The following is a 26210-nucleotide window of genomic DNA, read 5'->3' on the forward strand; positions in this document are numbered from 1 at the left end:
GCAGCACCTGTCTCCTTTCTCCTTTTACTGCTCCTGCTGCCGCTGTGCACTGACAACCTGGAGCCCGGCAGTCTGTCATCTGGAGCTGTGAGGCCACACCGTGGACACTCGGGCTTCTGCTGGTGGTCATATGTACGTTTCTTAAATGCTGCTGCCTCCTGCGAGGCCTCTGCTGGTGGAGAAACAGCAGGCAGAGGCTGAGCTGGAAATGGAAGGATCAGCTCGTGAGATCGTTGCAACTAAATGCCGGATGAAACAGTTTTCTGGCACATGTCGTTATATGTCTGTCTTTATCATTAGTTATAATTTGATTAAGTATTTCAATGATTAATTACAATGTGAATTAAAGAGGAAATTTCTTAGTTTACACCTTCTAAATAACCTGATCAGTCAGAGTAACAATAAAATTTTGTAACTGCATTAATAATGCTTCGCAGGTCTCTTTGTTTCCACTTACAGCTGATAAGATCAGTGGTGATGGTATTTCCTCTGCTAACAGGGTCACCCACTGAAAGGATTTCCTGGGCTGATTTTAGAGACGTGCTACCTTGAGACACAAAAAGAAAGACAAGTTAGAAGTTGAGTTGGTAAAAAGGCAAGAAGCTCTATCGTGAATGCACTCAGCTCTTATATATTTGCCAGAATATTGCGATATTTAACAAATATAATGGAAACCTCTTAAGTTGCGAGCTCTTATTGCTGTCCCATGTTGCTTTATTGTGTCCAAAAAGCTTTTGACCCTTTGCCCATTTTCTTGTGGAGAAATACTAAAACCTTTAAATACGGAAAAATAGAAATCCTTACAAATAGTGAACAGAGGAACCAAATGTTGGTCCTTGTTTCTGTATTGGTTGAGAAAACCTATAAAAGCTTGCACCTCCACCCTCACACCCACCCATTTCTCGTGATTTCTTAAAAATGACACCATTGTTTACATATGCTAATTAGGAAAAAGAGCGAGACTTTTGTCAATGTCCATCAAATAATCCGTCCTTAATCCTATTAACATAACTCTAAGTTACTGGAATTATTTGTTTTTACATCACATCATCTGCACTTACCTTTAATCTGGCTTGTTTTTTGCTCCTCCCCATCCACAGATAAGTGCTCTCCTGGTAACATGTCTGGTGTACATGACTGCTCAGGATCCTTCTTACGCTTTGTTCACTCGATCTCCTCCTTCACCCTCTGGCTTCTGTCCACACCAAAGGGTCAGGAAACCTCCACCAACACCCAACATGCCGACATGAGTCACCGCTCAGGAGGCTTTTAGCTGTGCTCTTTGTGTGTGTGTTTTGTTGTGAGTTAATAACAATCCCCTTCCCAACAGAGCGGCTGTGCCAAACATTGCTGATCACAGAGCACAAAGAAGGCCGAGGCCTTGCTGAGTGACTTCAAGTTGCTTTCTCTGTTCTGCTTTTAGTCACCTAACACAATGGAGACACATACCCCATGAGTGTGTCAGCTGAATATTGTGTATGTTCTCTTCCCTCTTTCTCACACAAGCCAAACCGATAAAAGTTGTCTGCTGTCTAGCTTTTAGTATGCATAACATAGTAATATTTCCCATGTGAGATGAGAAGACGCCACTAATTTCAAGAAAAGTCATATTTTTATGTGTGCCATAAAGCAGGATATTTTCCTGTTTTGTGCATTACTCTGTTTGCCTTTCACAATTGTTCAAATACCTTAAAATATAAAAAGAACAGAGTAAAAAGTCAACATTTGTCATTGACGAGCCAACATTCAGTCCTGAGCCTGACATGCTTGTTTTAATCCTAAGAGCTTCTGTGGAGAAACTGAGCGTTAAAGCTGCCAGCTTTGTTTTTCTTTTTTAATCTCGAATCATTCATTTCATCAGGACCAGGGGTTTTAATAATTACCAATAAGGTGGTTAAGCCAAGAAGCTGCTCAGAACATTTTTATGACGTTAAGTTTCTTTTTAATGACTTTAGATGCAATCAGTGTGTAAAATCAGTGTGTAAATGTCTGGCATCATTTCTGAATGGTGATTTTTTTTTTCAGCTGTTTAACTTATTTGTTAAGAGATGGTTAATTAGATTCATTTTGAGAATATCCTTTTACTTTTTCTTTTCACACCAAAAGAAAACTTTTTAAAATTCAGACATTCCAAAGATTTTACATTTCTGGCTCACAAGATCAATTTAGACTAAAATAAAAATAAATTGCTTAAACTTGACTTGAAAATTGAGCTTGACAGTTTCTGGTATGTAAAGATTTGCCACATCATTGCATCATTGGATTTAAAAGATGAAATCAGTAATAAGTAGTTTAAATACATTTAAATCTTTGCATGTGGAGATATTGTTTTTCCCGCAGAAGAGAACGTCGCGAACAGAACGAGCACATGTGCGGCAGCATCATTATTACCCACTGATGAGAAGATGAACAGAGACCGGCCTTTTTGGAGGGGCTGTTGATTAAGTGCTGTCAAAAGTGCTACATTAAAAAACATGCTGACTGGCCCGCCTCGCAGTGAGTATATGGCACATCAAAGCAACACATAAGTGAAGCTGTTGAAGTTGTCTAGCACCATGCTAACTTTCAGTCAGTACGCACACGGCACGGAGGCAATCAGAAGAAAATGTCATCTAATAGGCTGACAGCAAATCAAAGCAAGACCTGAGAAGGAACAGCAAACCTAAAGCTAACATGTTATCAGCAAAGACAATTACTGACAATAGTCAAAACAGGGAGCGGAAAAACCTTTTGTTCTGTGTTTGGTTGTGAAGTCTACAGTCACAGCTTCACTTCAGGGTGTGTATCAGTTGATGACACAATGTTGGGAGTGTTTATTTTATTATTTTAATTTCTAATAATTTAACAGGGATTGTAGCTGAGACCTCTTATCGGTGATCTTTAGAAATATAATATAATATATTCATATAGTAATATAGAAAACACTTATTTCAGGGTATGGTAGCATGATGAAAGTGAATGCAGAAGTTATTTTACTGTCTTTATGGAAATTTAATTAGCTTTATCTAATTTTGAAACAGTTAGCAGTACTGTGAAATTTATGTAAAAATTAAAGTGTAATGTTAAAATGTTATGGTTGTACTGACAGGGGCTGCAGCCATTTTTTGAAACAATGGTTTGGAGAAACCTCACAGTGTTTAGGTTACAAGTACATGCACCATGTCAAACAAATCCAAACATGACACTACAGATTTGCCTTTTTTTTAAAACTTTGTATAAATCAGCATTAAAAATACCCGACGCATGGGTGTTACATTTTTAAGTATGCAAGTTGATAACTGAAGGAAAAAGCATAATGTTGCACAGCCTTATAAATACAACATTAAACTATTATATATATTTTTATTGTTAAATGTTGGACACAAGCCTACAGACTGACACATCTTTACACACATTATACAGACCGTGTTCTCAATAACAAAAACAGAACCTTTATTTCAGTATACAGACCCTCATTTAAAAAAAAAAACTGACCTGTGAAAATCCCATATTTTCTATCAATAATCACAACAGAGAAAACAGAAGAAACAGTGCACAACGAATGCTTTTCAGTTATTTAAAAGTGTCTTTGAGACACAAACTATTAACAAACATTATCAACAAACATTTTCTATCATCATAAATAATTAATACAAAAGCGTACGGGTTGTTTTTGGTGAAAAATCACAAATTGTTCTAAATTGTTGCCATTTTCTTGGCAAGATGTCCGTTAGAAAGTCAAACAAAACAAACAAACAAACAAAAAATACTATTATCCTAAGAAATGCGACTAATCTCGGTCACCTTTAAATGCTCAACTTGTTACATGTCTGTTTGATATTTGAATAATAACTGTTATTAAGATATACAGTCCAATATTTAAATATTTGATAAAAGTATTCCCAGCACAGAGACCACAAGTGGCACTATATTCTGCTTTCTTTTGCTGTTTGACTGAAATTGAGGAGAAATTGAGGCTGCTATAATCTGTCTCAAAGCTAAATTTACTTTATTACATTTGCTGATGAATAGAAAATATTCTAAATAGTTTTAATGCTGATTTTACTGCTTTTCTTAACAATCAAAGAGTCATTCAAGGTCAAACAAATGCCCTCCATCATTTTCACTCATGTCTGGCTGCAGACTGACTGGTTTCACTGTCTGTATCAGACATCCTTGGTCATTCACCTTCAGCTCTTTGTCTTCAAGGAAAAGCGGCCTGTAAGAGGTTAAATAGAAAAGACATCAAACTTCAGAGTTATATCGCTAAATTTTTTTGGAGCGAATTTTATATCAAAGCTAAACTCACGTCTGGACACGAGGAGAGAAGTTTTGGTTTCTGTGGCTGTCAGCCATGCTGCTCCTTTGTATTTGACTCTTTGAATTTCCTCTTACGTTGTCTTTCTTGAGTCCTGGCAGTGACGCCTCTGCCAGTGCGGTCTGAAAAGAAAAGTGAGCATAAATGAAAGAGTGGCCACGCCCCCAACCTGTAAGCACTCCTGCGTTGAGAATGCATTGGCTCACCTGCAAGCCAGAATTCATTAGGGTTCCATAACCTGCACTGGAGGAAATACTTTTCATCAGTGATGGATTTCTGCAGATAATAGAAAATAACAGATAACAGCAATGAAAATTCATAATGTATTTAACAAATGAATAAGAGTAAAGGGCCTCTACTGAATGGAATTTTGAATTTTCCAACCACATTTATCTATATTCTAAAGATTTTTGAGAATTTTTTCAAAGTCAACATCGTCGGATTTGAGTGATATAGGAGAGCGATCAGATTGAAATTTATGGATTGATTTCAACTTAAATTTCAAAGCCGTGATTCCTGGAAATGCTAAAAATGTAACTTTTGTCTCCATTAATATTGCGCCTTATATTTCACAGCAATTTTCAGCTGTTTTAAATAAATCACCTGCAGAGATGTCTGTCTTTAAAATAAGGAAACTAAACCTTTCCTTTTGGTTTTTATAATATAGATGATACTTAGCACTGTAGACCATAAGGTTGAATATAAATTTGTGAATTTACAAACAGCAGAAGTTTGTGGTGACTCATGCTAAAGCTGTGTTTTGTGATTAAAATGTGATATTTTGATTATTGTGTAATTAATTATCATTATATTTATGAAATATGTACAGATACCCTGATGGCGGCACTGCGATAAACAAGGAGGATCTACTGTACCCTGTGATCTTCTGGGATCGCCTCCTCTGGTATTCCACCTCATCCACAGTCCACACCGCACCTTTCACATTCTCCACGCGCACGAAACACTTGTGCAGGCTCAAGTTGTGTCGAACCGCATTCTGATCCAGATGAAATCAGAGTGAGGAAGATATTTCTGAATGCATGCAGCATGCATCGGGTATGACACACAGTGGGATACAGAGTTAATCATCTGCAGGTGGAATACCTTCCAAGTGGCGGCGTTGCGTCGGAAATAAGCAAATGTCCTTGTGAACCAGTTGTATATCTCGTTGAGGGTTAGTTGCATGTCTGATGTTTCCATGATAGCCTGTAGATGGAAAGGAAATAATACACTGTTGCACAATACAGGATCAAATTAAAGCCTTCACTAGTTTATCGAAGGCAAGGAACAAAGATATGGCTTTTGTGTTTGTTTAAATTTAAGGAATCGCCAATTCTGCAAAAATAATGCTATAGTAGAAACAGATGCATGTTTTTCTATCAAGATTCACGCTTTAATGCTACGAAAATGTTGAAAAAAATCAATTACAGATATTTCACAACCCTGCAGGTGAGCATGTATCTGGACCAGAAGGAGACTCCTGACATTTACTGCTTCCAGATGTTTTTGAAGCACCCTGTGATCTATTAGATGTCTCACGTGGTTAGTATGAGCTTGTATGACTGCTCAGATTCTCTGGCATGAGTCTGTTAGTTGCTCCAAAGCGCAGGACGCAATGCCTTTGGTGTGGGAACTTTTACACTCCAAGCTCCAAACAGAAATGTAAAACCGACCTTTAATTGGACTCTTAATTGAAGTAGGCAACTACTTCCTTCTTTTTATTTACTTACTTTATTGTATTTTTTATTGTGCTATCCAGTTTTTTTTACTCAGTTAATGATTCTTCTTCACACTTATTTTATCGACGTAGTTAAAGTGTACTTGCACAGTTTTTACATTTTGTGCAACAGCAAAACAACATATAACACACTGTGACTCCACACGAGACATCAAAAATGTAAATGCATTGGTTAACTACATACACATATATGACATTTAATATACAAACATCAACCTAATACAATCTTTTTCACACACACACACACACACACACACAAACAGAACAAAATTTCTAAACTTACATATACAAACTGAGGTTAAATATATAAAAGATATAAAAAGAAAAAACACAAACAAGCACATTTTTTTGATGTCAGGTGGATAAAAATATTGAAAATTAAATGTTTTATTCTGTTTTATAACATTATTCTGTCTTACAGTTAACTAGTGAGTCATGTGTAACCTATTTTTACTTATTAATCAGTTGTAAAAAGACCTCATGTCAGTTTTTCCATATTCACGCTCTAAAACCAGCTGACTACTAAAACAACAGGAAAACATGCATATTTAACTTGATAAAAACTTCAAACACGGATTGAAAATTGTATCACTTGAATCAAGTTATTCAAATCAATATGCAACATAGAGATTCCATGAAAACGTTGTTTATCCATTAATACGGGACCAGCAAATACAAAATAAAAGAAGGCAAATAGAAAGTTTAAAAAAACCTGTCATACCTGTCGAATCAGTGTGGCATAGGTGAAAGGTGGTCTAAGATCGGTGTTTTTGTAAAGCTCATATTCATTTTCTGAAACAAGAAGAAAGCAGAATAAAGAAAAAGCAAAGTGAAAAATCTGGAACGAGCTGCTGTGTGTCAAGTGGCCAGGTTACACGTCACCTGAAGACAGCGAGTAGACCAGAGGGTGATTACGACGTCTGATTGGCCCAACGCCTGACGTGTGAGAGGGGAACTCTTTCTCACACCCCTGGGATGGAGTGCCAACAGGATCTAGAGGTCGAGGGGACACCTGGGCTGGGTCTGATGGTCTCAGCGAGGGCAAGCTGTTGGTGACTGAAGTGAGCTGAGAGTGACAAAAGCATGAAGTTAACAAAGGATCGAGAGCAGCGAACACTCTGACAGGGAAACAAAACAGAGTGGGAGATTCATAACAGGGCGTAACGGAGCGATTGGATTCGCCTCTTCAGAGGTGATTCCTCTAATATCACAATAAGGAGGAAGCCAATTATTGTTAATTATAGGGTGAAATTGTTTGGTGGGTGTTGTGATTATGGCGCAATATTTGCAAGATTAACAAATGATTAGCTCCCACATTATCACAGCACGTCTGTCCCAACAGCTGGACACGGAGAGGAGAGGAAGCACTCTGTACATTTAGCGTCCTCGCTTTGAAAAAGCACCGAGGGCTCCGCAAAGTAAAAGAGCAAAGATCAAATTAGAGCCATAGTCAAAAGGTGCTTTGTAAACTTTTTCAAAAAATGAATTTGTGTTTCAATTTGATAAAATATTTCTTACCAGGACCCTCATCACACATAGCATTGCCTCAGAGCTGTGTTTTGGGGATTTTTTGTTCCTAAGGAAATGTCAGCTTGCTTTTGCAACTCATTCAACTGTAAAAGTTCAACAAGTCAATTACAGCCTGGCAGTATCTTCATCAGCGCTAGAAGAGATGAGGGTGAAGCCAGATGTGCTGTTTTCTCCACATATTTGGAGTTTCCCTCCCGTAACGCCGTAAATATCACGGCTCATTTACTCGACCTGTGTTGTTCGCGCAGCTATTACTGAACGCTGCCTACCTGCGGGCCGCACGGGTCAGCAGCCGTGTCGGACCGTGGCGACTGTGCAGGCGCCGAGAGCGATTGAGCTTCTAAAGATGGCAGATGCAGGTGAGCCATCATTCCCTGCAGACGCTGCCGTTCTTTGCAGAGCTGTAAGAGGAGATGAAGAAAGGAAGCGGAAATTGTAGTGGATGGTGTCACATTGTAATCACCAGACAGAGGTTATTGAAATGGAAGGCTGTGAACCTGACAGATCTCTGAAGAAAGCGCTCGTTCTGTGTCAAACACCAGGAAAAGCACAGCAGGGGCTGAATGTTGCATGAGGATTTAGCATAAACAGAAAGGTTTCTAGATAGTCGAGCATTGGAGAAATTAATCAAGTGTTTCTTGTTTGAAGTGACTGCAGACAAGCCTTGCTCCAAATATAAACTTTTTTTTTCTTGGTTGGGTTGGGCATATATAAAGTATACAGAAAAATCCTCTTATTTCATGCATAATATCAGGTATCACCCATGTTTTAAATTATGACTGTATCATCATCTCAGTTCATCATTCAGTCTATAGAATATTACACATTTTGATGACGTAGCAACTAATCCCCCACATGATCCATAACAATTTAGAGATTATTGTAACGTGCGAAGCACCGAAAGAACGCTCTGAAAGTCAAGTCAAAGTTTATTCCTTGAGCACATTTTAAAAGAACTCAGCTCACCAAAGTGCACAGGTTATACAAAATGCACATTTATCCATAACAGTCACCAAATACATACTAAAAACCATCAAATACAATCAATTAAGTATAAAAGCTAGGGTTCTCTGCTCAACTAGAACTGAAAGCAAGAATAAGTAGTTTCAATAAGTTTCAACAGAGACGTGGGCAGCTGAAACACTGCTGAAAAGGCTCTAGCTCCTCTGCTTTAAGTCTGGATTTATGAACACTCGTGCTTCTGGTTTGTAGACCTCAGTTGGAAATTGCACATAAAATGATAAAATCAATGTTGACCTTGAGAACATCTTAACACTGTGCAAGTTTCAATAAATCGGACATAATTCAAGCATCGCTGCTTCCTTTTCTGTCAGTGATACTTATAAGTTAGAGTCCCTACCTGAAGGTCAAGCTGCTGAACCACCTGCATCTGGACTCTGCACTGGGCTGTACTTCTGTCATCCAGAGTGTGTTCACTGCTTATGTGCCTGAAACAAATAGAGCAAATATGTTAGGAGATTTTTTTAAAATGTAGAAGTAGAGGAAGAATCTTTTATCTCTTATCAAATACTGTGGATAAAACAACATTTAGATCCACACTGATGATGAAGTGAATGTTAAGGGCTATAACAACAACAGTAAGTAATATCTAAACAAAAATAAATCAAACTCAAATCAACTGTGTGGTTATGAAGTAAAGGATTTTACAATATTTGCAGAAAGAAAGTTTAAGTTTATTTATATTGTTATTCTCATGTCTCAATGTTCGTTTTGGTTTTGAGTGAACAGTAAACAAACAAACAATCAACACAAACAATAAAATCGTGTTGATTTCTAATTTTAGTTTTAAATAACCAGATTTTTTTTCCACAAAGTAACATAACTAACATAATAATTAACATATTTAACTGTAAGCTGATCAAAATCATAATTTTACAATTGTAAAGTTTGAAAGAAGTAATCAAAATGAAAAAAGCAAATCCATAACAGTGGAGCTATTACCTAATTATGTCTTTTCAAATGTAATCCATTTCATTAAAAAAAATGTGATTACATAATTCACATATTATCCATTACTATCTGAAGATGAGGTTAAGAGATGTCACACTGCTATATGTCAAAAATTAAAAGTGTGAAGATTGTTTAAACCTACTTGATAAACTGGCTGAAGTTTTCACAGACTGACTCACAACCGGGCCAATTACACACGCCGTGACCGAAGAGGGCGTGTTTGGCAGCGTGATCACCTTTAACAGTGCTGATCGAGAGAGAGAGAGAGAGAAGGGCCTGTCAAGATTAAAGAAACCACAGCAGGCAAACAACAAAACAGCAATAAAACAGATATAAGAGTGTTTTCTTTTCTTTTCAGGTAGCAGAAATGACAGGAGAGAGGTGGCAGGGAGCACTGACAAAAAAAAAGCACAAAAAACAGGATAACTATTTACTTTTGATTCGGGACGTGTACTGCAGTTATGTAAACTTTTTCTTTGCTGATCCACTTCAGGTGGCAGAACACAAAGCAAACAAACAATACAAAATACATTGTCCCCAAGGGGAATTAAAAGTGAAGTCTCAAAAGCAAACATCTCCTCACCCGCACCTTGAGAGAAAAAAAAATGTCTACAGATGACAAGTCTTTGATGTTAACAGAAAAAAGGCAGTGTCACCTGAGCCCTCCTGCTGCTTACAGCGAGAACAGACGGCTCTTACCTCTCAGCTCTGTGAGGACAGGCAGACTGCTGGTCATCGGCTTGTCTCCCTGGGACTTTTGCTGACATTATTTTGCCAGCGGAAGATTCTCGATTCTCTTTTATTGTGGTTTTATCTTCAGTCATTCCAATTGTGAGCTCTTTCCATACTTGCTGCATCTTTGCAGGGCTGAGACAAGCTAAAAGATGATTGAAAACACAAAGTCTATCAATACTCCTGCAAATAGCAAAGTAGCTGTGGTGTATTGTTCTAGCGATGTAGCATTTGTTATTCAGTGTACATTAATTATACAGAGCCCCTGCTGTTCCTTCAATCTCAAAATGATGACTTAAAACACATAGTATGCACAAAATGAAAGAGTTGATTTGAAGAAACATTTTTTTGATATATAACTTTTGGAAATAGATGTAAAGAGGAGTGACCTGGAGAGAGAGCGGGAGAGGACAGCGCTGGTCTGTGCGCCCGGAGGAGCTGCTGCTGTTGCTGCTGCTGGAGTTGGATGAGCTGCTGGAAGACGAGCTGGGGAGAGGAGAGCTGGAGGATGGGGAAAGATAGCATTTCTACTGAGGTAGTAAACACTACCCTCACTCTCTTTTGCCATACCAGAGTGAGACCAGTCAGTCCATTAAGGGTCACATCTGGTAGATGTTTAGATATTGATTCTGGGCTTTTAAGGCTGGAAGAGCATAATTTTAAGTCAGGTGATATCACCATTTAATGATAACGTTTAATGACTTCATCAGTTGCTGAAATGATTTTAAAATAAAAGGCCAAATCCACATACTATTTCTGTTCAAGCTCAGATGTCAAAATTCTTTTAAAATAAAAGGCCAAATCCATTCATTATTTCACTTTAATCTCTACAACCAGAGAAAGGAAAAGTAATAAATATTTATTTTTTATATGTGTATCAATCTTCAACAATAGGATATCCTCCAAAAATATATAGGTGTGTAATATTGTAGCCTGAGACTCTTACCTCTTTGATTTTCTTACTGGACTGTTGCTGAAGCAGCTGAATCTGTTGTTGCTGCTTCTTGTAGAACTCTTTCAGGTGATGCTATCAAAAAATGTAGCATTATCACGATCATTTAGACACTTATAACTGCTACTGGCAGAAATGTTTGTTTGTTTTATTTATTTTAGGCTGCCTCACGGTTGCCAATCTTAGGTGTGTGGTACAATTTCAGTATTTGGTATATTACAGAAGGTGGAAACAATGACAAAAAGGTTTTTTACTGAAGATAGAGATTTACAGACACACTAGCTGGGTATAGGCTGTCTGATATTAAACCTGTTCAAAGACTGCGAGCTTAAGCATTAAAACACTTTAACCCAGGCAAACTCTTTATAAAAATCATGATTCTTTGTTGTTTCCCTGCTACAAGAGGAGAATAAATAACAACAAAGCAACAACAACAGAAACCACAGAAGAAAGGGGTCATAGGCTAACATTGCCATTTTAAATACTGACATCTTGGTGATATGATGGTACTAAGCCAAAATTAATACATTCTCTTTAATGAGATGGAGTTAAACCTTAGTGGAGAAAGTCTAGGTAAGTGAAAAGGTTGAGTTAAAATCCAGAAGTGTTTTTAATAATTATACCTTTTGGTTCTCCTAGTATAAGTCATAATGTGCTAGCACTAGCACTTTTGCACTTTATCTAATGTTAAATATGTATTATAACATTTAGTAAGCTGCTGTGTTATTGTATTATTATTATTATTATTATTATTATTATTATTATTATTATTATTATTATTATTATTATACATATTGGTTGATTGGTTGACTTTGAAACACCAGTTTGCTTTGGAATGACTAGCTTACAAATTAGCTCACCTTGATAGCTTTAAGCTCATGTTAATCACGGCTTCAGTCTAAACCATTTTGCAGTAACATTAACTCAAATATCTAACCTTATAACCACAATGTATTCTCATTGTCATAAATTCCCATTGATAAGAGTTTTGTCGTTTTTTTAACGCTTGCTAGCTAAGTGACTTCTCTTAGCTAGTAAACTAGGCTAAATTAACAACAATCATAATAATTATATGTATATGCAAATAATAAATAAACAAATATAGTAGCCAATTTACAAACTTTGCTGTGTTATGTAAGTCATGTTTATCAAACACCACCACCCTGACATGTATATATGTTAACTGTGCAAATACCTGATGAAGCAGAAGGGCTTGCTGCTTCTGGTGGATCAGAGCCTGCAGCTGGCTGGGAGCCAGAAACTGCTGAATCTGCTGAGGGGCCATCATAGCAAGAAAGACCTCAAAGAAGAAGAGGAAGGACAACATTTTAAAGGACAGTCAGGAGTGCAGTCAAGACAATAACTGAGACAGAGTGTCAGGTGATAAACAGTAATAACCATCAAATGGGAATCTTTCCAATTACACAACAGTGTTGTCAACCTTTTGTGAACATCATCATGCTGGATTGTGTCACTGACCCAAAATGAGACTGGAGATAGGCTGACCAGTTAATTAGCAACACAATTTCAAGCTTGTTGTGGCTCCTAATAGAAGTGTATGGGTATTAATAAAGGCAAACACTCCCAGAATAATAACTGATCTGCGCTGTCACTGATAGGGTGACAAATAACAAGGCTATTGTCTACCTTTGTAGTCACACAGAGCCTACAGCAATTACCATGACTGCATTAAGAAACAACAACATGCATATTCCACATGTTGTATTACAAACAACACATAAAAAAGGTGCTACTAAATGATTGTTGGGGAAAATATAATTTATTTGAATTTTGCAGTATGTGGTTTCCTTATCTATATATAAAACATCAACCGTTATATAAAGACTAAAGCTGTTCTTTGGGTTTGGTAAAGCTGTCATATTGAAGTAATATCTCAGCAGCCTGCAGGATGTAATGAAAGAATGCACCAAGGACTTCAAGTTTGTAATTTTTCCACCCATCAGTCCATTGAGATGTTGCCCCCTGTGTTCAACCAGACTGAGAAAGTTAAGAGCAATAGGCATTACATGAAGAACAAGGAAGGAAGGAGGTGCAGTGGTCTTATTTAGTGCTGAAACAGCTGGCCTTTTAATTTACTGGTTGATTGGCAGAAGTTAAATCAACCATCAAGATTATGTAGACATACTTTCTCAAAAACCAGGGGGAGGACAAAGACGCTTTACCAAAATTAGCAAAGAAAAAAAAAAGCTTTAAAAAAGTTCAACTACCACTGTTAACAAAAGCAACACCCCAAAAAAACACAAACCACACGGTGGTTATGCCACGTTTTTAAAAATATAAAAGTTTAAGACAAGACTGACAAATATATGTGTCAAACTTTCTTTGTTCTCCCTGAATGTTCTTTTGCATGTAGGTGCAGCTGGCTTCATTATCGCACTTTACAAATCACCGTGCATCCATTTGCTGCGTGCAGCCTGGATACAGGTAAGAAAGAAATGCATTGAAGATGAAGGTCCCTGCCTTTTATTATCAAAGAAAAAAAAACAGTTTTCTACATGAATAGTCCTTATTTGTAATATTTTTAGGGTTTTCAGATTGAAAAAAAATTATTCATATCACAAGTCATTATTAAATTCTGAAGACCAGAATCTGTGGCAGACAGACAACGTTGCAACAGGGTAAAGTTATTATGTCAGCTGAAAATACCCCCCCACCAAAAAATAGGATCTTTAAATATTAACACCATGCAGTTGAAGTCCAGATTTTGAAAGTGAATTAGGAGAATAGAACAGAACAAAAGTGACAAGATGACAGGACGGACTGGAGGAAGCGCTGTTGCTGGCCGCTAATTATCTCGGTTGTTTCATTGATCCCTTAGATTAAGATTACCAGGGATGGAATTGCAAGAGACAACCATAAAATTGTGTTGGGCCATGCTTATTTGCCGTTCACTTGCATCTGTTTGACCTAGGTCTGTGCACAATTATTCCTCCCTGGCTCTGACTCACAAACTAATAATGAAGGACAAACAAGAATTCTGTGTGTCAACTCCCCGCTCCCCTCAGATCTCATATGAAATCTTTGTCACTGTCAACAGAGCCGTGAGCTCTGGGTTTCGTGTCCTGCCAGAGGATATCCAATATGAGGCCATGGGGTATTTCTCTCTTGACATCTGTTTGAGGAAGAGTGTTCTGTTTTCCACTTATGAAGGAGAGGAAAGAGCTGAAGGATGAAGAAAAGGAGGATGAGGGGCACGATGAAGGAGTAGCAGGACACACACGTACCTGTTTATGCTGAAGAGTCTGCCAGTCGTCGCCACTCAGAGCGCCAGCGTTCCCATTAGCGACTCTTTCCCCTCCACTACTGTCTGTGTGACTGAGGAGGCTGCTGGCTGGGTTTTGACGGGCTGTTGTGGGACTGAGAGGGGACTCTGGCATCTCAGCTAACATCATAAAAGAAGCTGGTTATCAGAGATGTAAGCTGCAAACTTCTACTGCTATTTGAAAAAAAGAAAATCTCAAAGACAGGACAAAGAAACTCTAATTAAAAATTATTCTTACAACCAAAACAAAAATAAAATGTTTCAAGGAAGGCCTAAAATAGGCTGAAATATGCTGCAGATAATATTTAGAGGACTGCTGACAAAAAAAATATAGATACATTTTTGACTTTCAAGTAAAGATTTCAACAATTTTAATGAATGCCAATCATAAAAAACATCAGTGCATGCTTTTTTTGACCTGTTATTGACTTCCTAACATTTAAACGATAATACCCTGTAAGATTTAATCATTTAATACCATCAAAAATCAGAATGATTGATTGTAACCGGATGTATCCAGAAAATCGATCTATAGATTATAACATGTATAGGCATTAAAGAAAATTAGTCAACATATCTTACCACTGCACAAAGGCAAAGCTAATAAAAAGCTCCCTAACAATAGTTTAAACACATATCCTGTTACATAAAACATGACTTTAAGTTTTCATATAAAGTCCTGAAATGCACAGGAAGTACAATCTAAGCTCTCCTACTGAAAACGAACAAAAGCTTCGTACCGTTAAGGTGAACAGCTGAATTCAGAGCAGCCAAGAAGAGTTGGTGTCTTCAACTAGGCAGTTTGGAGTGTGGATGAGAGATAACTGATGGAGTTGTGTGACTACCTCGAGGGGAGGAGTCACAGCACTGTGAGCAGGAAAAACAATATTATAAAATCAGCCGGCGCTACAAATATATTTAAAACATAAAAGTGCCGGCAAAAGTCTCCTGCAATGTTAAAAATCTCCTCTTAAAATTTGAATTGATTAATGTAATTTACATTGTAAGAATACAAACATTTATAGAACATGTATTATTCACATTAGTGCATACAGCACACACAGCGTTGTGCTTCACAGCTACCTGTTTTTTTTTTAATCCTGACACTATTTTTCTTTGAGATATTCATAGATGTGCACAGTGCAATAAGCAAAACGCCCCCTAACACACATCATTTATTGCCTTAAATGAAAAACAAAGAGTCCTTTTTACATTTCTTAGAGAAGACAAGTATAGTTTTACTTTATTTAGATATTCAGTATCTAAGACGTCTGAAAAAAGGGCTCTCTAACCACACAACTGTCAAACTCTTATCAAAGAGCTATTTACAGTTGCATCTGCACATTTGAAAAAAAAAAAAAAAAAAAAAACACAGCAGTACATAAAAACAAATAGAAGTGTTTAATTTAGCCTGCTGATGAATGCAGTATACCCTAGAGTGCAGACACGCAGCTGACAAACTGACAAATAACACCCTGAATAACTCTCGACATGTCTGAGACAAAATAAACTTTGTGGAAGACAGTTCTGCACAATCATTATGGATTTATTTTAAAAAAAATGTTTACTTTCAGCGTGCCACCTTTATCATATAAACGTCCTCGACGAGGCTGAGGACTAAAGGCCAGACAGCCACGTCCTTGTAATTTATCTCTTGTTGGTATGAGGGATCGCAAGGAAAGGCTCAGAAACCTTTAGTTTCCCCTCAAATAATCCAGACAAAGAATTAATGTGTTAGCTTAAAAAATATTTATAGCAATAATGCACAATAAAACGTGTTAAAAAGAAGCCTTTTACATCGTGTATATTCACAGAAGTAACAGCTGAGGGAAATGGACTTGTACATCTTCACAAAAAGTACAAGATTAGACTTCATAGCAGGTAATGACTGACTTGTGTATATTGTTACCAAGGTAACTTTCTGCCACCTACTGGATTAATATTTACCTGCCTTCCAATTTGGATGAAAAAGGTAATAATGTGTTTTTTATATATAGGCACCTTTCAAGACACTCAAGGACACCTTACAAGCAATTAAGTATCAAAATCACAATATGGATATAATAACAGTTGGAAAACACCATGGAATTAAAAGTCAATACATCATTAAATACTACTAGTGTCGTGTGTATTCACATCTTATATTTGTTCTGCCTCCAGCTTGTTCTGTTTCATTATAAAATCATTTAGGGATTTGAAACGAGTTCTTTTATTTGTTTTTGTTTTTCTAAACTCTTTTACTGTTTCACTCTTTCACAACTGGAGACTGGAAACCTAAAGGGTGGTGGTGTCCTAGCCTTGATTGTGTGTGACTCTCTTTCAGTTCAGCAACCAACCCACTGTGATGCACTAAGGCTCATAATGTGATGAGCTCCCCTCATTTTATTCCTCTACGTGTCCTGCAGACGGCATTGTGGCTCCACCTGAGCCAAGGACTCGGTTCACAAACCAGTCGTTGTGCTCGTTGCTGTTCCTCCAAACAAGACCGGGGTTCCTGAGATAGAGAAACCTCAAGTTGATTTTCTGGGAGAGGGAAGACAGGATGACTTTGGCAATCAGAGCAACACCACAGAGTAAGAGCTTAGACAAGGTCTGTGTGTCCTCAGAAGATTTAGGAAGAGTTAGTAAGGATGCTGGAAAAGGTTCTAACAGCATTCGTTGCAGTTATTACTGCCGCCAAGGAGGTTATACACCAAATAGAGCTCGAAAAGGTTTGAATGAATTTTGAGTGGGGTCATATTAATAACCCATTAAAATTTCACTTCCATTCACCAAGGTCTTTAAAATGGACAAAAAGCCTTATAAATTAGAAACTACGATTCTTATAAGTGTAATGTGTATTATCAGCATATAGAAAGTACCTTGTAAGGATGAAAATAAATAATAATAATAGATAATAAAATAAAAATAAAAAATGTGAGAAACTATGTTTTCTAAATATTCCCAATATGCCTATATTGACTACATATAAGCATATAGGGAATGATATATGGGAATTCTAAATATCGCTTTACTGGGAACGTCTGGCCTCTTCTTCAGAGTCAAATAAGGTCAAAGTTTCATAACTTTTATCTTTAAAACTGCACTTAAAATTCTACTGCCTTTGTATTGGTGACATTTAGGAAATGATGCTGCTATATGAGGACTCTAAATATCACACTATAGTCTGCACTGAAATATCATGTGATGCTTGACCTCTGACCTCATTACTTTTCTCATCTGCCTTTCTTTCAAGTTGACCTCAAAAAGATTTCTAGCTATTAAAAAAAGTATGATCAAGAGAAAGAGCATGAGCTGCCTAGTTATTTTGAAATATAATGTAGTATAATATTATCTACATTCATTTACAAATCACTACCTATTATCCATTACCTACTGATACATAATGTTTACAGTAAACATCTGTCGGGCTGCCCTTATCGGATGTTTACTGAGTTACAAATTCTTAGAACATGTTTAAAAGGAACAAAGAAAAATAAATGAATGCATACAAAATACAATACTTGTCTTAAAAGTAAATACTGCTTCATGTTTTGTTCTATAATGATGCTGCTCTCCTCTGTCTCAGGTACATGGTTAAAATCACTTCCTGCTTTTTTCTTCTATATTGTAAAAAGTGTCAATAATATGTAGCACGACGCTTCCTTCCTCTGTATTCATGGTTTATTTTCACCCTACCTTCCACGACTGAGCACTGCAATAAAGGTATTCTGTCTGCATCACATCCTCTAACAGCCTGGACAAAAGCCTTGTCTCATACGAATCAATCAAGTGCTTACCATTCATTCTTATTCATTGTTAAACAATATGTTTTACTCACTAATACTAAGCGCTCACCACTTTTTTGGCAATTATGCAAATTTGTCACCTGTAAGATAAATACAGGAAATATTACACACTAGAGCCATAAACTGTATCATGGTATCTGCCAATGTGATAGGTGGATAATAGATAAATCTAATGTGGAATGACTGTTTCTCACCTTGAGACTTTCACAGCTATTAAATTATCAGATATTCACAGATTTGAAATGATTTTAAACAGGATGCAAGTGCAATGGAGCCCGTTGTGGGCCAGAAGTAACAAAACATAAATAGTTTCCATGGTAAATCCCATGTGGCTGTAAAAATAACATTATAACTCCCTTGGGGTTCATGGATTCTACAAAGATGTCCACAAAATATTTAGACTTTGGGGTGGTTTTGTAATAAGAAACTTAGATGATTATCAACTTATAGTTTAGATTAGGTCATACAAGCCCTCAAAAAACAAAAAAACAAATACGGCACTGGGTCATACATTCTCTTCAGGAGAAGACTTAGACTACTGCACATAGTTTAAGTCCCTTCTGGCCTATTTATAGTGTTGGCCCTCGCAACAATGTCATCTGTAATTTGACTCCATCTGTTAAGTCAGAGCATGAATGTCAGTTGCCAGAAGCAGCGCAGTTCATTTTCACGCTGAGTCTCTCACAGAGAGCTTCATGGATTTTTGGGGGCAGCCAAGAGGGTCTGGGGCCTGTAACTTCTTAGGAGTCCCAGTCCTCAGCTCCTGGGACGTGGACGATGATGAGGGCGAGGTGGTCATCGGCATCAGGCCCAAATCCTCTCCTCTCCCACGGAGAAAGAGCTCTGTGTCTGATGAGGACTCGGAGCCTGAGCCTCCCATGTGTGGCTCCAGGAGAGTTTCCTTCGCAGATGCCAAAGGCCTCAATTTGGTTCAAGTGAAGGAGTTCGACACGTGGGACGTGCCCAAACTGCCAGGATACGACACATCTGATGGGGAAGGCAATGATGAAGATGAATACATTCTTTCACCTCTTAATTTTTCCCTCCCGTTATTAACCGAGGAGCTACTGACCAAGGTCCAGGAGCAGAAAGTAGAGCTGGAAAAAATTGAGTTACTTCCAGGGACCACAATAGTAAAAGGGGTGGTGCGCGTCCTCAACATCTCCTTCACTAAGGCGATATATGTTCGAACAACTTTGGACTGCTGGTCCAGCCACTTTGACCTCCTGGCTGAGTACATCCCTGGTTCCAGCGATGGGCTGACGGACTGTTTCTCATTCACGCTCACTTTGTGGCCTCCATTTCGGGAAGAGGGGGCCAGAGTTGACTTTTGTCTGCGGTATGAAACACCTGTGGGGACGTTCTGGGCCAACAACGCCAACAAGAACTACGTGCTGTCATGTTTCCGCAGAACAAAGGAAAACGATCAGCCACAGAAGGAAAACGTGAACAAGAAAAGCTGCCTCAAGACAGCCAGGTGAGAATACAAAGTGATTTCATAAAACATTTTTAGGCACATTTTTTAGGTTTATTTAATTATAGGAATTGTGCATGGTCAGGGGAATGTCCATTATGCTTGTTATGGAAGATTGTAAAGGCCATTTCCTGTTGAATTAAATATCGACTATTCATTAAAAATGTCCTTTGCTAGTTAGTTTTGTAACTTAAGTTTTTTTGGTGATGACTATGTGAGGTCTATAATTTGAATAACTCATATAAATAGAAGAAATATGCTTCTTCTTCTTTTCTTTTTCTTTTTTTTACATTATAACCAATCTAGACTTTGTGAAATGGACAACAGTCACAGTTAGAAAATACACAATTTCACATCTCACACATATAAATACTTACAAGTTTTTAACAATTTAACACTTTTTAATCAAAACAATTTGTGTATCTCAGCACTGTCACCTTACGTGGTTTGTTGATTGACGATAATCACCTGAAGCTACGTGAAAAAGAAAAGCGAATTAACCCTGACTGATCGCATTTTTAATTAATTAACTTATTACAGTTCGAACTCCAGCGTGGAAAACAGTTCAGGAAAGGAGTCGTCAACACAGGGAAATATTGCAGCAGGTGAAAATTTTCCTTTTCCCCACTGTGAAATGAAGAAATGACCTGAAATTGAAGAAAACTGCGTTGATAGCCCAGCAGGATCATAGATAAAATGTTTCTTGTCTCCAGATGTGTCCAACAGTGGACTAGAGGGTGACACTTTGAAATCTAAGAATGATCAGTCAGGAATGTCAGAGGAACATGGACAGAAATTACTGGTGAGTGGAAAAAAAATGTTGCCGATATGACTGATGACGCAACAGTTCCAGTTCTGTCCTGACATTGTAAATCCTCACATGCAAAATGTTGTAAAGCAGGGGTGTCAAACATAAGTCCCAGGGGCCACAATCGGCCCAGCAAAGACTCCTATCCTTTTATTGTAATTCTGAAGATTCGTTACAACCCAAAGAGTAGTGCTGACAGATTCTTTTCATTTTACAGCAACGTTTCTTTATCATGTAGAAAAAAAATGAGATGTATTATTAATATTGTACCTTTTTTTTAATAATATCTCAGGGATTAAACATGTAGTTCACTGGTCCGGCCCACGAAACACTGAAGTGGGCCATAATGTAAGATGAGTTTGACATCCCTGCGTTAAGTTTTCTAGCAGTGTAAAGGCATTTAAAGGATCGGTATGACTGTGAGGTGCAGGAGGAGCAGAGAGCTTAACATGACCCTGGTGCACTTTTTCAGAGAGGGTCACATAACTGGAGTTGGGTACCACCAGTATAACATAATGTGCTGTGCACCTAAAAAAAATAAATAAGAAGTGATACTTGCAGTTTGTGCTTTCTCACAGTTTCAATTACATTTAGTCAGGCATGCTTTGTTTTGTTTTTTTATGTCTTCTTGTTGTGAGAAATGCAGCTTTAAATTTTACCTCACTTGGTTTTCTTTAAGGGGCATGTTGTTGAAATGAATCTATCTGTGTTGGTGGACAGATTGAGAGCGGAGTAAACGACAGCCAAAGGAGTCGCAGAAAGGCTGCACGGATGGCCCGGGTGAAGGACTACTTTGCTCAAAGAAACGGAGACGCCAACAACGCAGATAGAGACGAATCACCTCCAGGGGTACCACAGGCAGCTCGAGAAGAAACCCCAAAGGAAAGCCATACAGATGTGCAACTGTTTGCTGAGAGCAACCGCAAACCAGAAGGTTCCCAAGCAAAGTGCAGCAAACCCCTCCTCAGTGTTTCACATGTTTTGTCACCAGCACTTGACCGAACATCTGAGAACAAGCCAGAGAAATCTGAGAGCATTGCTTTCACTGCCTCAGTCACATTAGCAGAAGGTGAGAGTGCCACGGACATCCAAGATGACCTGTTTGATAATTTTGCTCAAGCAGAACAGCAACATACCAAATCTCAGGACAGTAGTCAGGAGGCAGACATGGGTCATGAATACATTAGCAGAACAGCAGTGAGAAATGAAAGCCTTGTTGGCCAGACCAGCAGCTTCACATTTGGCACTGTGGTGGCTCCGCTGTATCACCAGGTGTTTGGCAGAGTGGGAAGTGAAAGTCAGAGAGGAGCTGGCTGGGAAAATCCTGCACAGGCTACACTGAATATTGGAGGCTTACATCCTCACACTGGCATGAGACAGATTAGTTGCACTGTTTCAACAGATATTAAAAGTAACAATAGTAAAGCACTTCGAAATGTGATTAATAACCAGAAATCAAACCAGGAATGCACAGACATAGCACCATGCAATAATCGTGTTGAAGAAGAAGAAGAAGAAGAAGAAGAAGAAGAAGAAGAAGAAGAAGAAGAAGAAGAAGAAGAAGAAGAAGAAGAAGAAGAGGAAGAAGCAAGTTTAAGTCTGACATTAAATGCAGAGACTCTGCAGGTTCTGGCTGGGACTGAAAATACAGACCGGAGATGCACAAGCACACTTAAGGGTTCACAAACTTGTTTAGAAGACACATTAAGCTGTCCTCAGACTGTAAACATTTTATCGCAAGCAGATTTGTTGAATCCACAAATACCGGCTGAGAGTTTACATCCCTGGGGAGAAGCACAGGAAGACAGTGTAACACATGACCCCCAAGGCCAAATTACAGCAGAAACAACACAGTGTCCACTCCCAGAGAATCCATGTACACATGATAAAACTAATCTGGATGAAACGCACGCAAAAAGCAATACACATGAAGTCAGGACCAGTCCGCAAACATCATTTGTAAAACCTGAAAGCTCTGGGGACCTGCTGGGACATGTTAATGAAGAACCTGACCAACAGAGCGCCGACTTAGAAGAAAAACGCCATGAATGTGAGTTAATCAAAGCTCTGTGTCCTGGTAATGCATCTTTTAGTGAGGTTAAACCATGTGAAGACTTGCATAAGTTGAATTTGCACCACAATGACAATTCAGTTACAAAAGCAACTGTTCCTGACTGCAAACTTGTGGAGAAATCAGATTTCACAACACCCGAGACACTTCTGGAAGCTCGAGGAGAAACTAACAACATGGGAGAAGGCAGTAGAATGACACACGGCTCACTCAAAGATGAATCAAAATCCTCTGGTGAAACTGAGGTAACAGGGGAGTTGGCTGAATGTGTGACTACAGAGACACAGGAAAAAACAGAGCATTGCAAAATCAAAGCTAAAGAGGAGGCTCTCTGTTTAGGAGAAATCACTGAAGTGAAGGACTGGGAAATGATGGTTAAAGAAGAAGAAAACAACATTTTAATACACGAAGAAGAAAGGGGGATAGTATATTTAAATCCGGGCGTCTGTGAAGTAAGAGAAAAAGAAATTGCAAATGAGGAATTTGTCAAGGGGAGGGCAGTGACAGGAGTAGAAGAGGACAGCGAAACAATCGGAGAGGCTGTCTCTGGAGAAGATGGTGCCAGTACTGAGGTAGAATGTGCTCAAGTCATAAAGATGAACAAAACAGGTGGAAGGGAAGAATTAACTGAGGAGAACCAAGTACAAGAAACAGAGGGACCAGTAGAGACACAGCTGCACACAAAAAAACACTTTGCAGGAAAAGAGGTCAGTATTGAATGGGCACACATCCAAGAAAACAAGGAGATAAAGGGAGATGGGAAAATAAACTTGAATAAGGAAGGTGAAGGCGGAGCAGAGTGGGAGAAAGAACCAAAGGAGGGAAACGGAGAGGAGCTGGATCCACGTTACGAATTCCTAAATTACAGAGCAGCAGAGGCGGAGCTTGTAGAATCACATTCACGTGTGGCGAAACAGGAACAAAAAGATCCAGAACTGTGTTTGGAAGAGAAGTTAGAAATTACAGGAAGCAAGGATGGAGAGGTTTTATCTGCTCTGGTGCACAGTGGGCTGAAGGATGGCGACGAGAGCGTACCAGTGAAAGAGAGTATAGGAGAAGAGCAAAGTGCACACATTCAAACTGAAAAACAATGTCTTCACACCACAAAAGCTCAGTCAGAAGATGGAAATGGTTGTGCCGCTGCAGAGGGGGGCGCTTTAACGGATGAACCTGAAAGTGATCAAACAAGCCAGGACAGCGCTTCGGCAGAGTCGGACTCGGGCGATGAGGTGGAGCTGTACATGCACTGCCTGAGGGCCGTCGGCACAGGAGGATGGTCCCACGAAGACAAGAGCACTGTGAGCAAAAGGCCCCGTCTAAGCAGAACCAAACTGCTGTCTGCCACTATGCCGCCCATCACTGAATATCACGATGAAGAACAACACCTCAGTTGCCTTCAGGAGAAGCTTGAAGACAGCAATGCCGCTGTTTCCCCTGCAGAGGAGCGCATGGGTCAGAGTGTTTTGTCCTGGACAGACACGTTTTCCTGTAGCAATATTGCAAAATCACTGCTATATGCAACCCTGCTGGTGGTGTTTTTAGTTGTGGCATACCATTATGACTTTTTTGCCTGTTTGGGCCTCTACTTGATATCTCTGGTTTGGCTCTGCTGCCAAGAAGAGAAGTAACCAGTTAAAAATGACAACACAATGGGCTGAATTAAAATGTAATAATAATAATTAAAAAAACAATCTGTTTGATTTTAAAGGTTTTCAGAGTGTACATGGTACTGATGTGATACCCAATTCTTCTTTTCTATAACCAGTGATGACTAATGCATGATTTAGACTGATTTTTGCAGGAGATCTATGCTGTTACTTATACTGTAAACTCCTTTAACCCTGCACCATAACCTTCCGCGCAACCTGCTGCAAGCCCACCGAAATGTAACTACATGTCGGGGTGTCGCAGCATCGACTCGAACAGCGTGGATGGATGTGGCGTAGGGGGAAAAGGGGCTTCCGGTTACATCGTGAGTTAGGAAGTAGGTTTCCAGCAGAAGTCCAAATTAAGCTCAAGAAGACACAGTTAGGCAGATATCACACACGTTTGCTGTCATAAGTCATTATTCTCAATGCTTCACTGTACATAAAACCTACATTACAATGGTTACATTGATCAGTTCTGCAGCTTTTTCAAGGTGAAATACACTACTCACTGAAGCTAATGAGAATGTTTAATTTTAATTTTAATTTTTCGATCATGCTTTAAAAAAATGAAATATTTTTCTGTTATACTACATTTATTTTTTAGTGTAGATGTCATGCGCATGATTTTTGTTTTTAGGTGTAGCCTTAAAATCAGTATCCATGTGCAGGTTCATCCAGGTCAGGGTAGTCTTGAGAGACTAAGGAAAGGAAGGAAATTGGATTTCTTTGGGTTTGTGATGATGTTTTTCTAATCATCCAAGAAGCTTCTTCGGTTCTAAAAAATGGTAGAGGGTCCAAGTATTTAGACTCTGGTAAAAGGTATGAGTCATTACTGTTACCAGGGATTAAGGGCTGAAACCACTATGAGACCTTTCCCCAATCCATCATGTGACCGACTGAGGTCACCTGAGGTGAGGTAAATGGTTCTTAAATGGTGCTTTTCTGCTCAAGCTATCAAAACAGCGTATGCCACACCCATTCACACACACACACACGATACTGAGTTACATCACTTTTTTCCTGCATCTAAGTGCTTTTTAAGTAACATTTACAGTCCAGTGAACGTACTGGGAGCAACTCAGCGTTTAGTATCTTCTTTGGCCAGGTCACACTCACCCCAATGGTTTGAGTGGGGTCATTGAAGTTCCTGGGATGAATGAATAAACCCAGATAGAAATCAAGTCACTTGGACCCATAACTTTTGTTTTCAACTTTGACTTTTAGCTGTGCAAGCTGAACACAGCTGCTGTATGACTTCAGGGAAAAAAGGATTAGCGTTCCCTTTTAAAAAGAAACACCATAGCATTTATAAGCCGGACACACAAAAGGTATAAACAGGGGCTTCTTTTTGATTTGAAGTGTTTCTAAATAAAGACAGGATGGTTCCGAGGTATCATGTGAAACACGTTGTAATGCTGTCTTTTGTCTGGAAGCTCAATGACTTTGTTTAGTTTGCAGCCATGAAACTACCCAGTTAGTTGACCTAAAAAGGTGTTTCTCTCAGAAGTAAACCCTTTAGAGCAATAGCAAGGCAGTTTTATTAGCTTGGTTGACATGTTGACTAAACCCTACCTCTTGGATTGTTTAATAACTTTTACAAAGTGAAAGATAGTCAGGCAACTGTCGTCTTTGTCAGACTAACAGGTGCCTATCTGACCTCTTTTTAGGTGTTTTTACTTGGATACAATGATAAATCAAATGTGCCGTGAGAATGCGGATAATGCATTTTTAAAAGTTTGTTTCATTAGAAATACTAGCATTAAAAATTTAATATATATATATATTTCTATTGTGTATTGTGTGAGCCACACTTTATGAAGCATAGAATTGCTTTAGAAGCAAAGGGAAATCAAATTGATACAATAAAAATCATTTAAACCGAGATGAGACGCAATTGAATAAATTGTAACTCATAGG

General features: G+C 38.5%; 3 protein-coding genes across 3 annotated transcripts in view; 1 reads left to right on the top strand and 2 right to left on the bottom strand.

Annotated features, from left to right (window-relative positions):
• LOC102199051 (myoD family inhibitor-like) overlaps positions 1–1267 on the bottom strand; it is a 5642-nt gene extending 4375 nt beyond the window's left edge. The window contains exons 1-3 of the mRNA XM_005728259.1: positions 1062–1267; positions 458–547; positions 3–202 (exon numbers count right to left, since the gene is read on the bottom strand). Coding sequence (XP_005728316.1) covers positions 3–202; positions 458–547; positions 1062–1122 — 351 coding nt within the window. The 5' untranslated portion in view covers positions 1123–1267. The remainder of the gene's footprint in view (positions 1–2; positions 203–457; positions 548–1061) is intronic.
• A 2607-nt stretch (positions 1268–3874) lies between these two features.
• LOC102212122 (forkhead box protein P2-like) lies at positions 3875–15291 on the bottom strand. Its single transcript, XM_005728220.1, has 16 exons — positions 15244–15291; positions 14466–14623; positions 12416–12520; positions 11215–11295; positions 10658–10769; positions 10236–10413; positions 9679–9783; positions 8926–9013; positions 7835–7966; positions 6918–7101; positions 6757–6827; positions 5402–5503; positions 5173–5294; positions 4504–4573; positions 4289–4419; positions 3875–4198 (listed from the first exon to the last, which is right to left on the bottom strand). Exons 2-16 carry the CDS (start codon positions 14616–14618, stop codon positions 4069–4071), a joined length of 1764 nt encoding a protein of 587 aa, XP_005728277.1. The 5' UTR covers positions 14619–14623; positions 15244–15291; the 3' UTR covers positions 3875–4068.
• Positions 15292–18936: 3645 nt separating this feature from the next.
• Positions 18937–24843, top strand: ppp1r3ab (protein phosphatase 1, regulatory subunit 3Ab). Its single transcript, XM_005728221.1, has 4 exons — positions 18937–19768; positions 20306–20370; positions 20479–20567; positions 21294–24843. The coding sequence occupies exons 1-4, from the start codon at positions 18987–18989 to the stop codon at positions 24270–24272; spliced, it is 3915 nt and encodes a 1304-aa protein (XP_005728278.1). The 5' UTR covers positions 18937–18986; the 3' UTR covers positions 24273–24843.
• Positions 24844–26210: the final 1367 nt, after the last annotated feature.

This window comes from Pundamilia nyererei, unplaced genomic scaffold, assembly GCF_000239375.1.
Source record: "Pundamilia nyererei isolate P.nyererei 1_Seehausen unplaced genomic scaffold, PunNye1.0 scaffold00027, whole genome shotgun sequence".
NCBI lineage: Eukaryota > Metazoa > Chordata > Actinopteri > Cichliformes > Cichlidae > Pundamilia > Pundamilia nyererei.

What these genes read in the sequence shown, in the direction of transcription:
- ppp1r3ab (XM_005728221.1), top strand. Translation starts at nt 18,987, where the DNA reads ATGGATTTTTGGGGGCAGCCAAGAGGGTCTGGGGCCTGTAACTTCTTA. An exon ending in AGCTGCCTCAAGACAGCCAG is followed by an intron (nt 19,769 to 20,305) that starts GTGAGAATACAA and finishes AACTTATTACAG; the next exon opens with TTCGAACTCCAGCGTGGAAA. An exon ending in ACAGGGAAATATTGCAGCAG is followed by an intron (nt 20,371 to 20,478) that starts GTGAAAATTTTC and finishes TCTTGTCTCCAG; the next exon opens with ATGTGTCCAACAGTGGACTA.
- LOC102212122 (XM_005728220.1), bottom strand. Translation starts at nt 14,618, where the DNA reads ATGCCAGAGTCCCCTCTCAGTCCCACAACAGCCCGTCAAAACCCAGCC. An exon ending in TGTCCTCACAGAGCTGAGAG is followed by an intron (nt 9,784 to 10,235) that starts GTAAGAGCCGTC and finishes TCTCTCGATCAG; the next exon opens with CACTGTTAAAGGTGATCACG. An exon ending in GGTCTACTCGCTGTCTTCAG is followed by an intron (nt 6,828 to 6,917) that starts GTGACGTGTAAC and finishes TTCTTGTTTCAG; the next exon opens with AAAATGAATATGAGCTTTAC.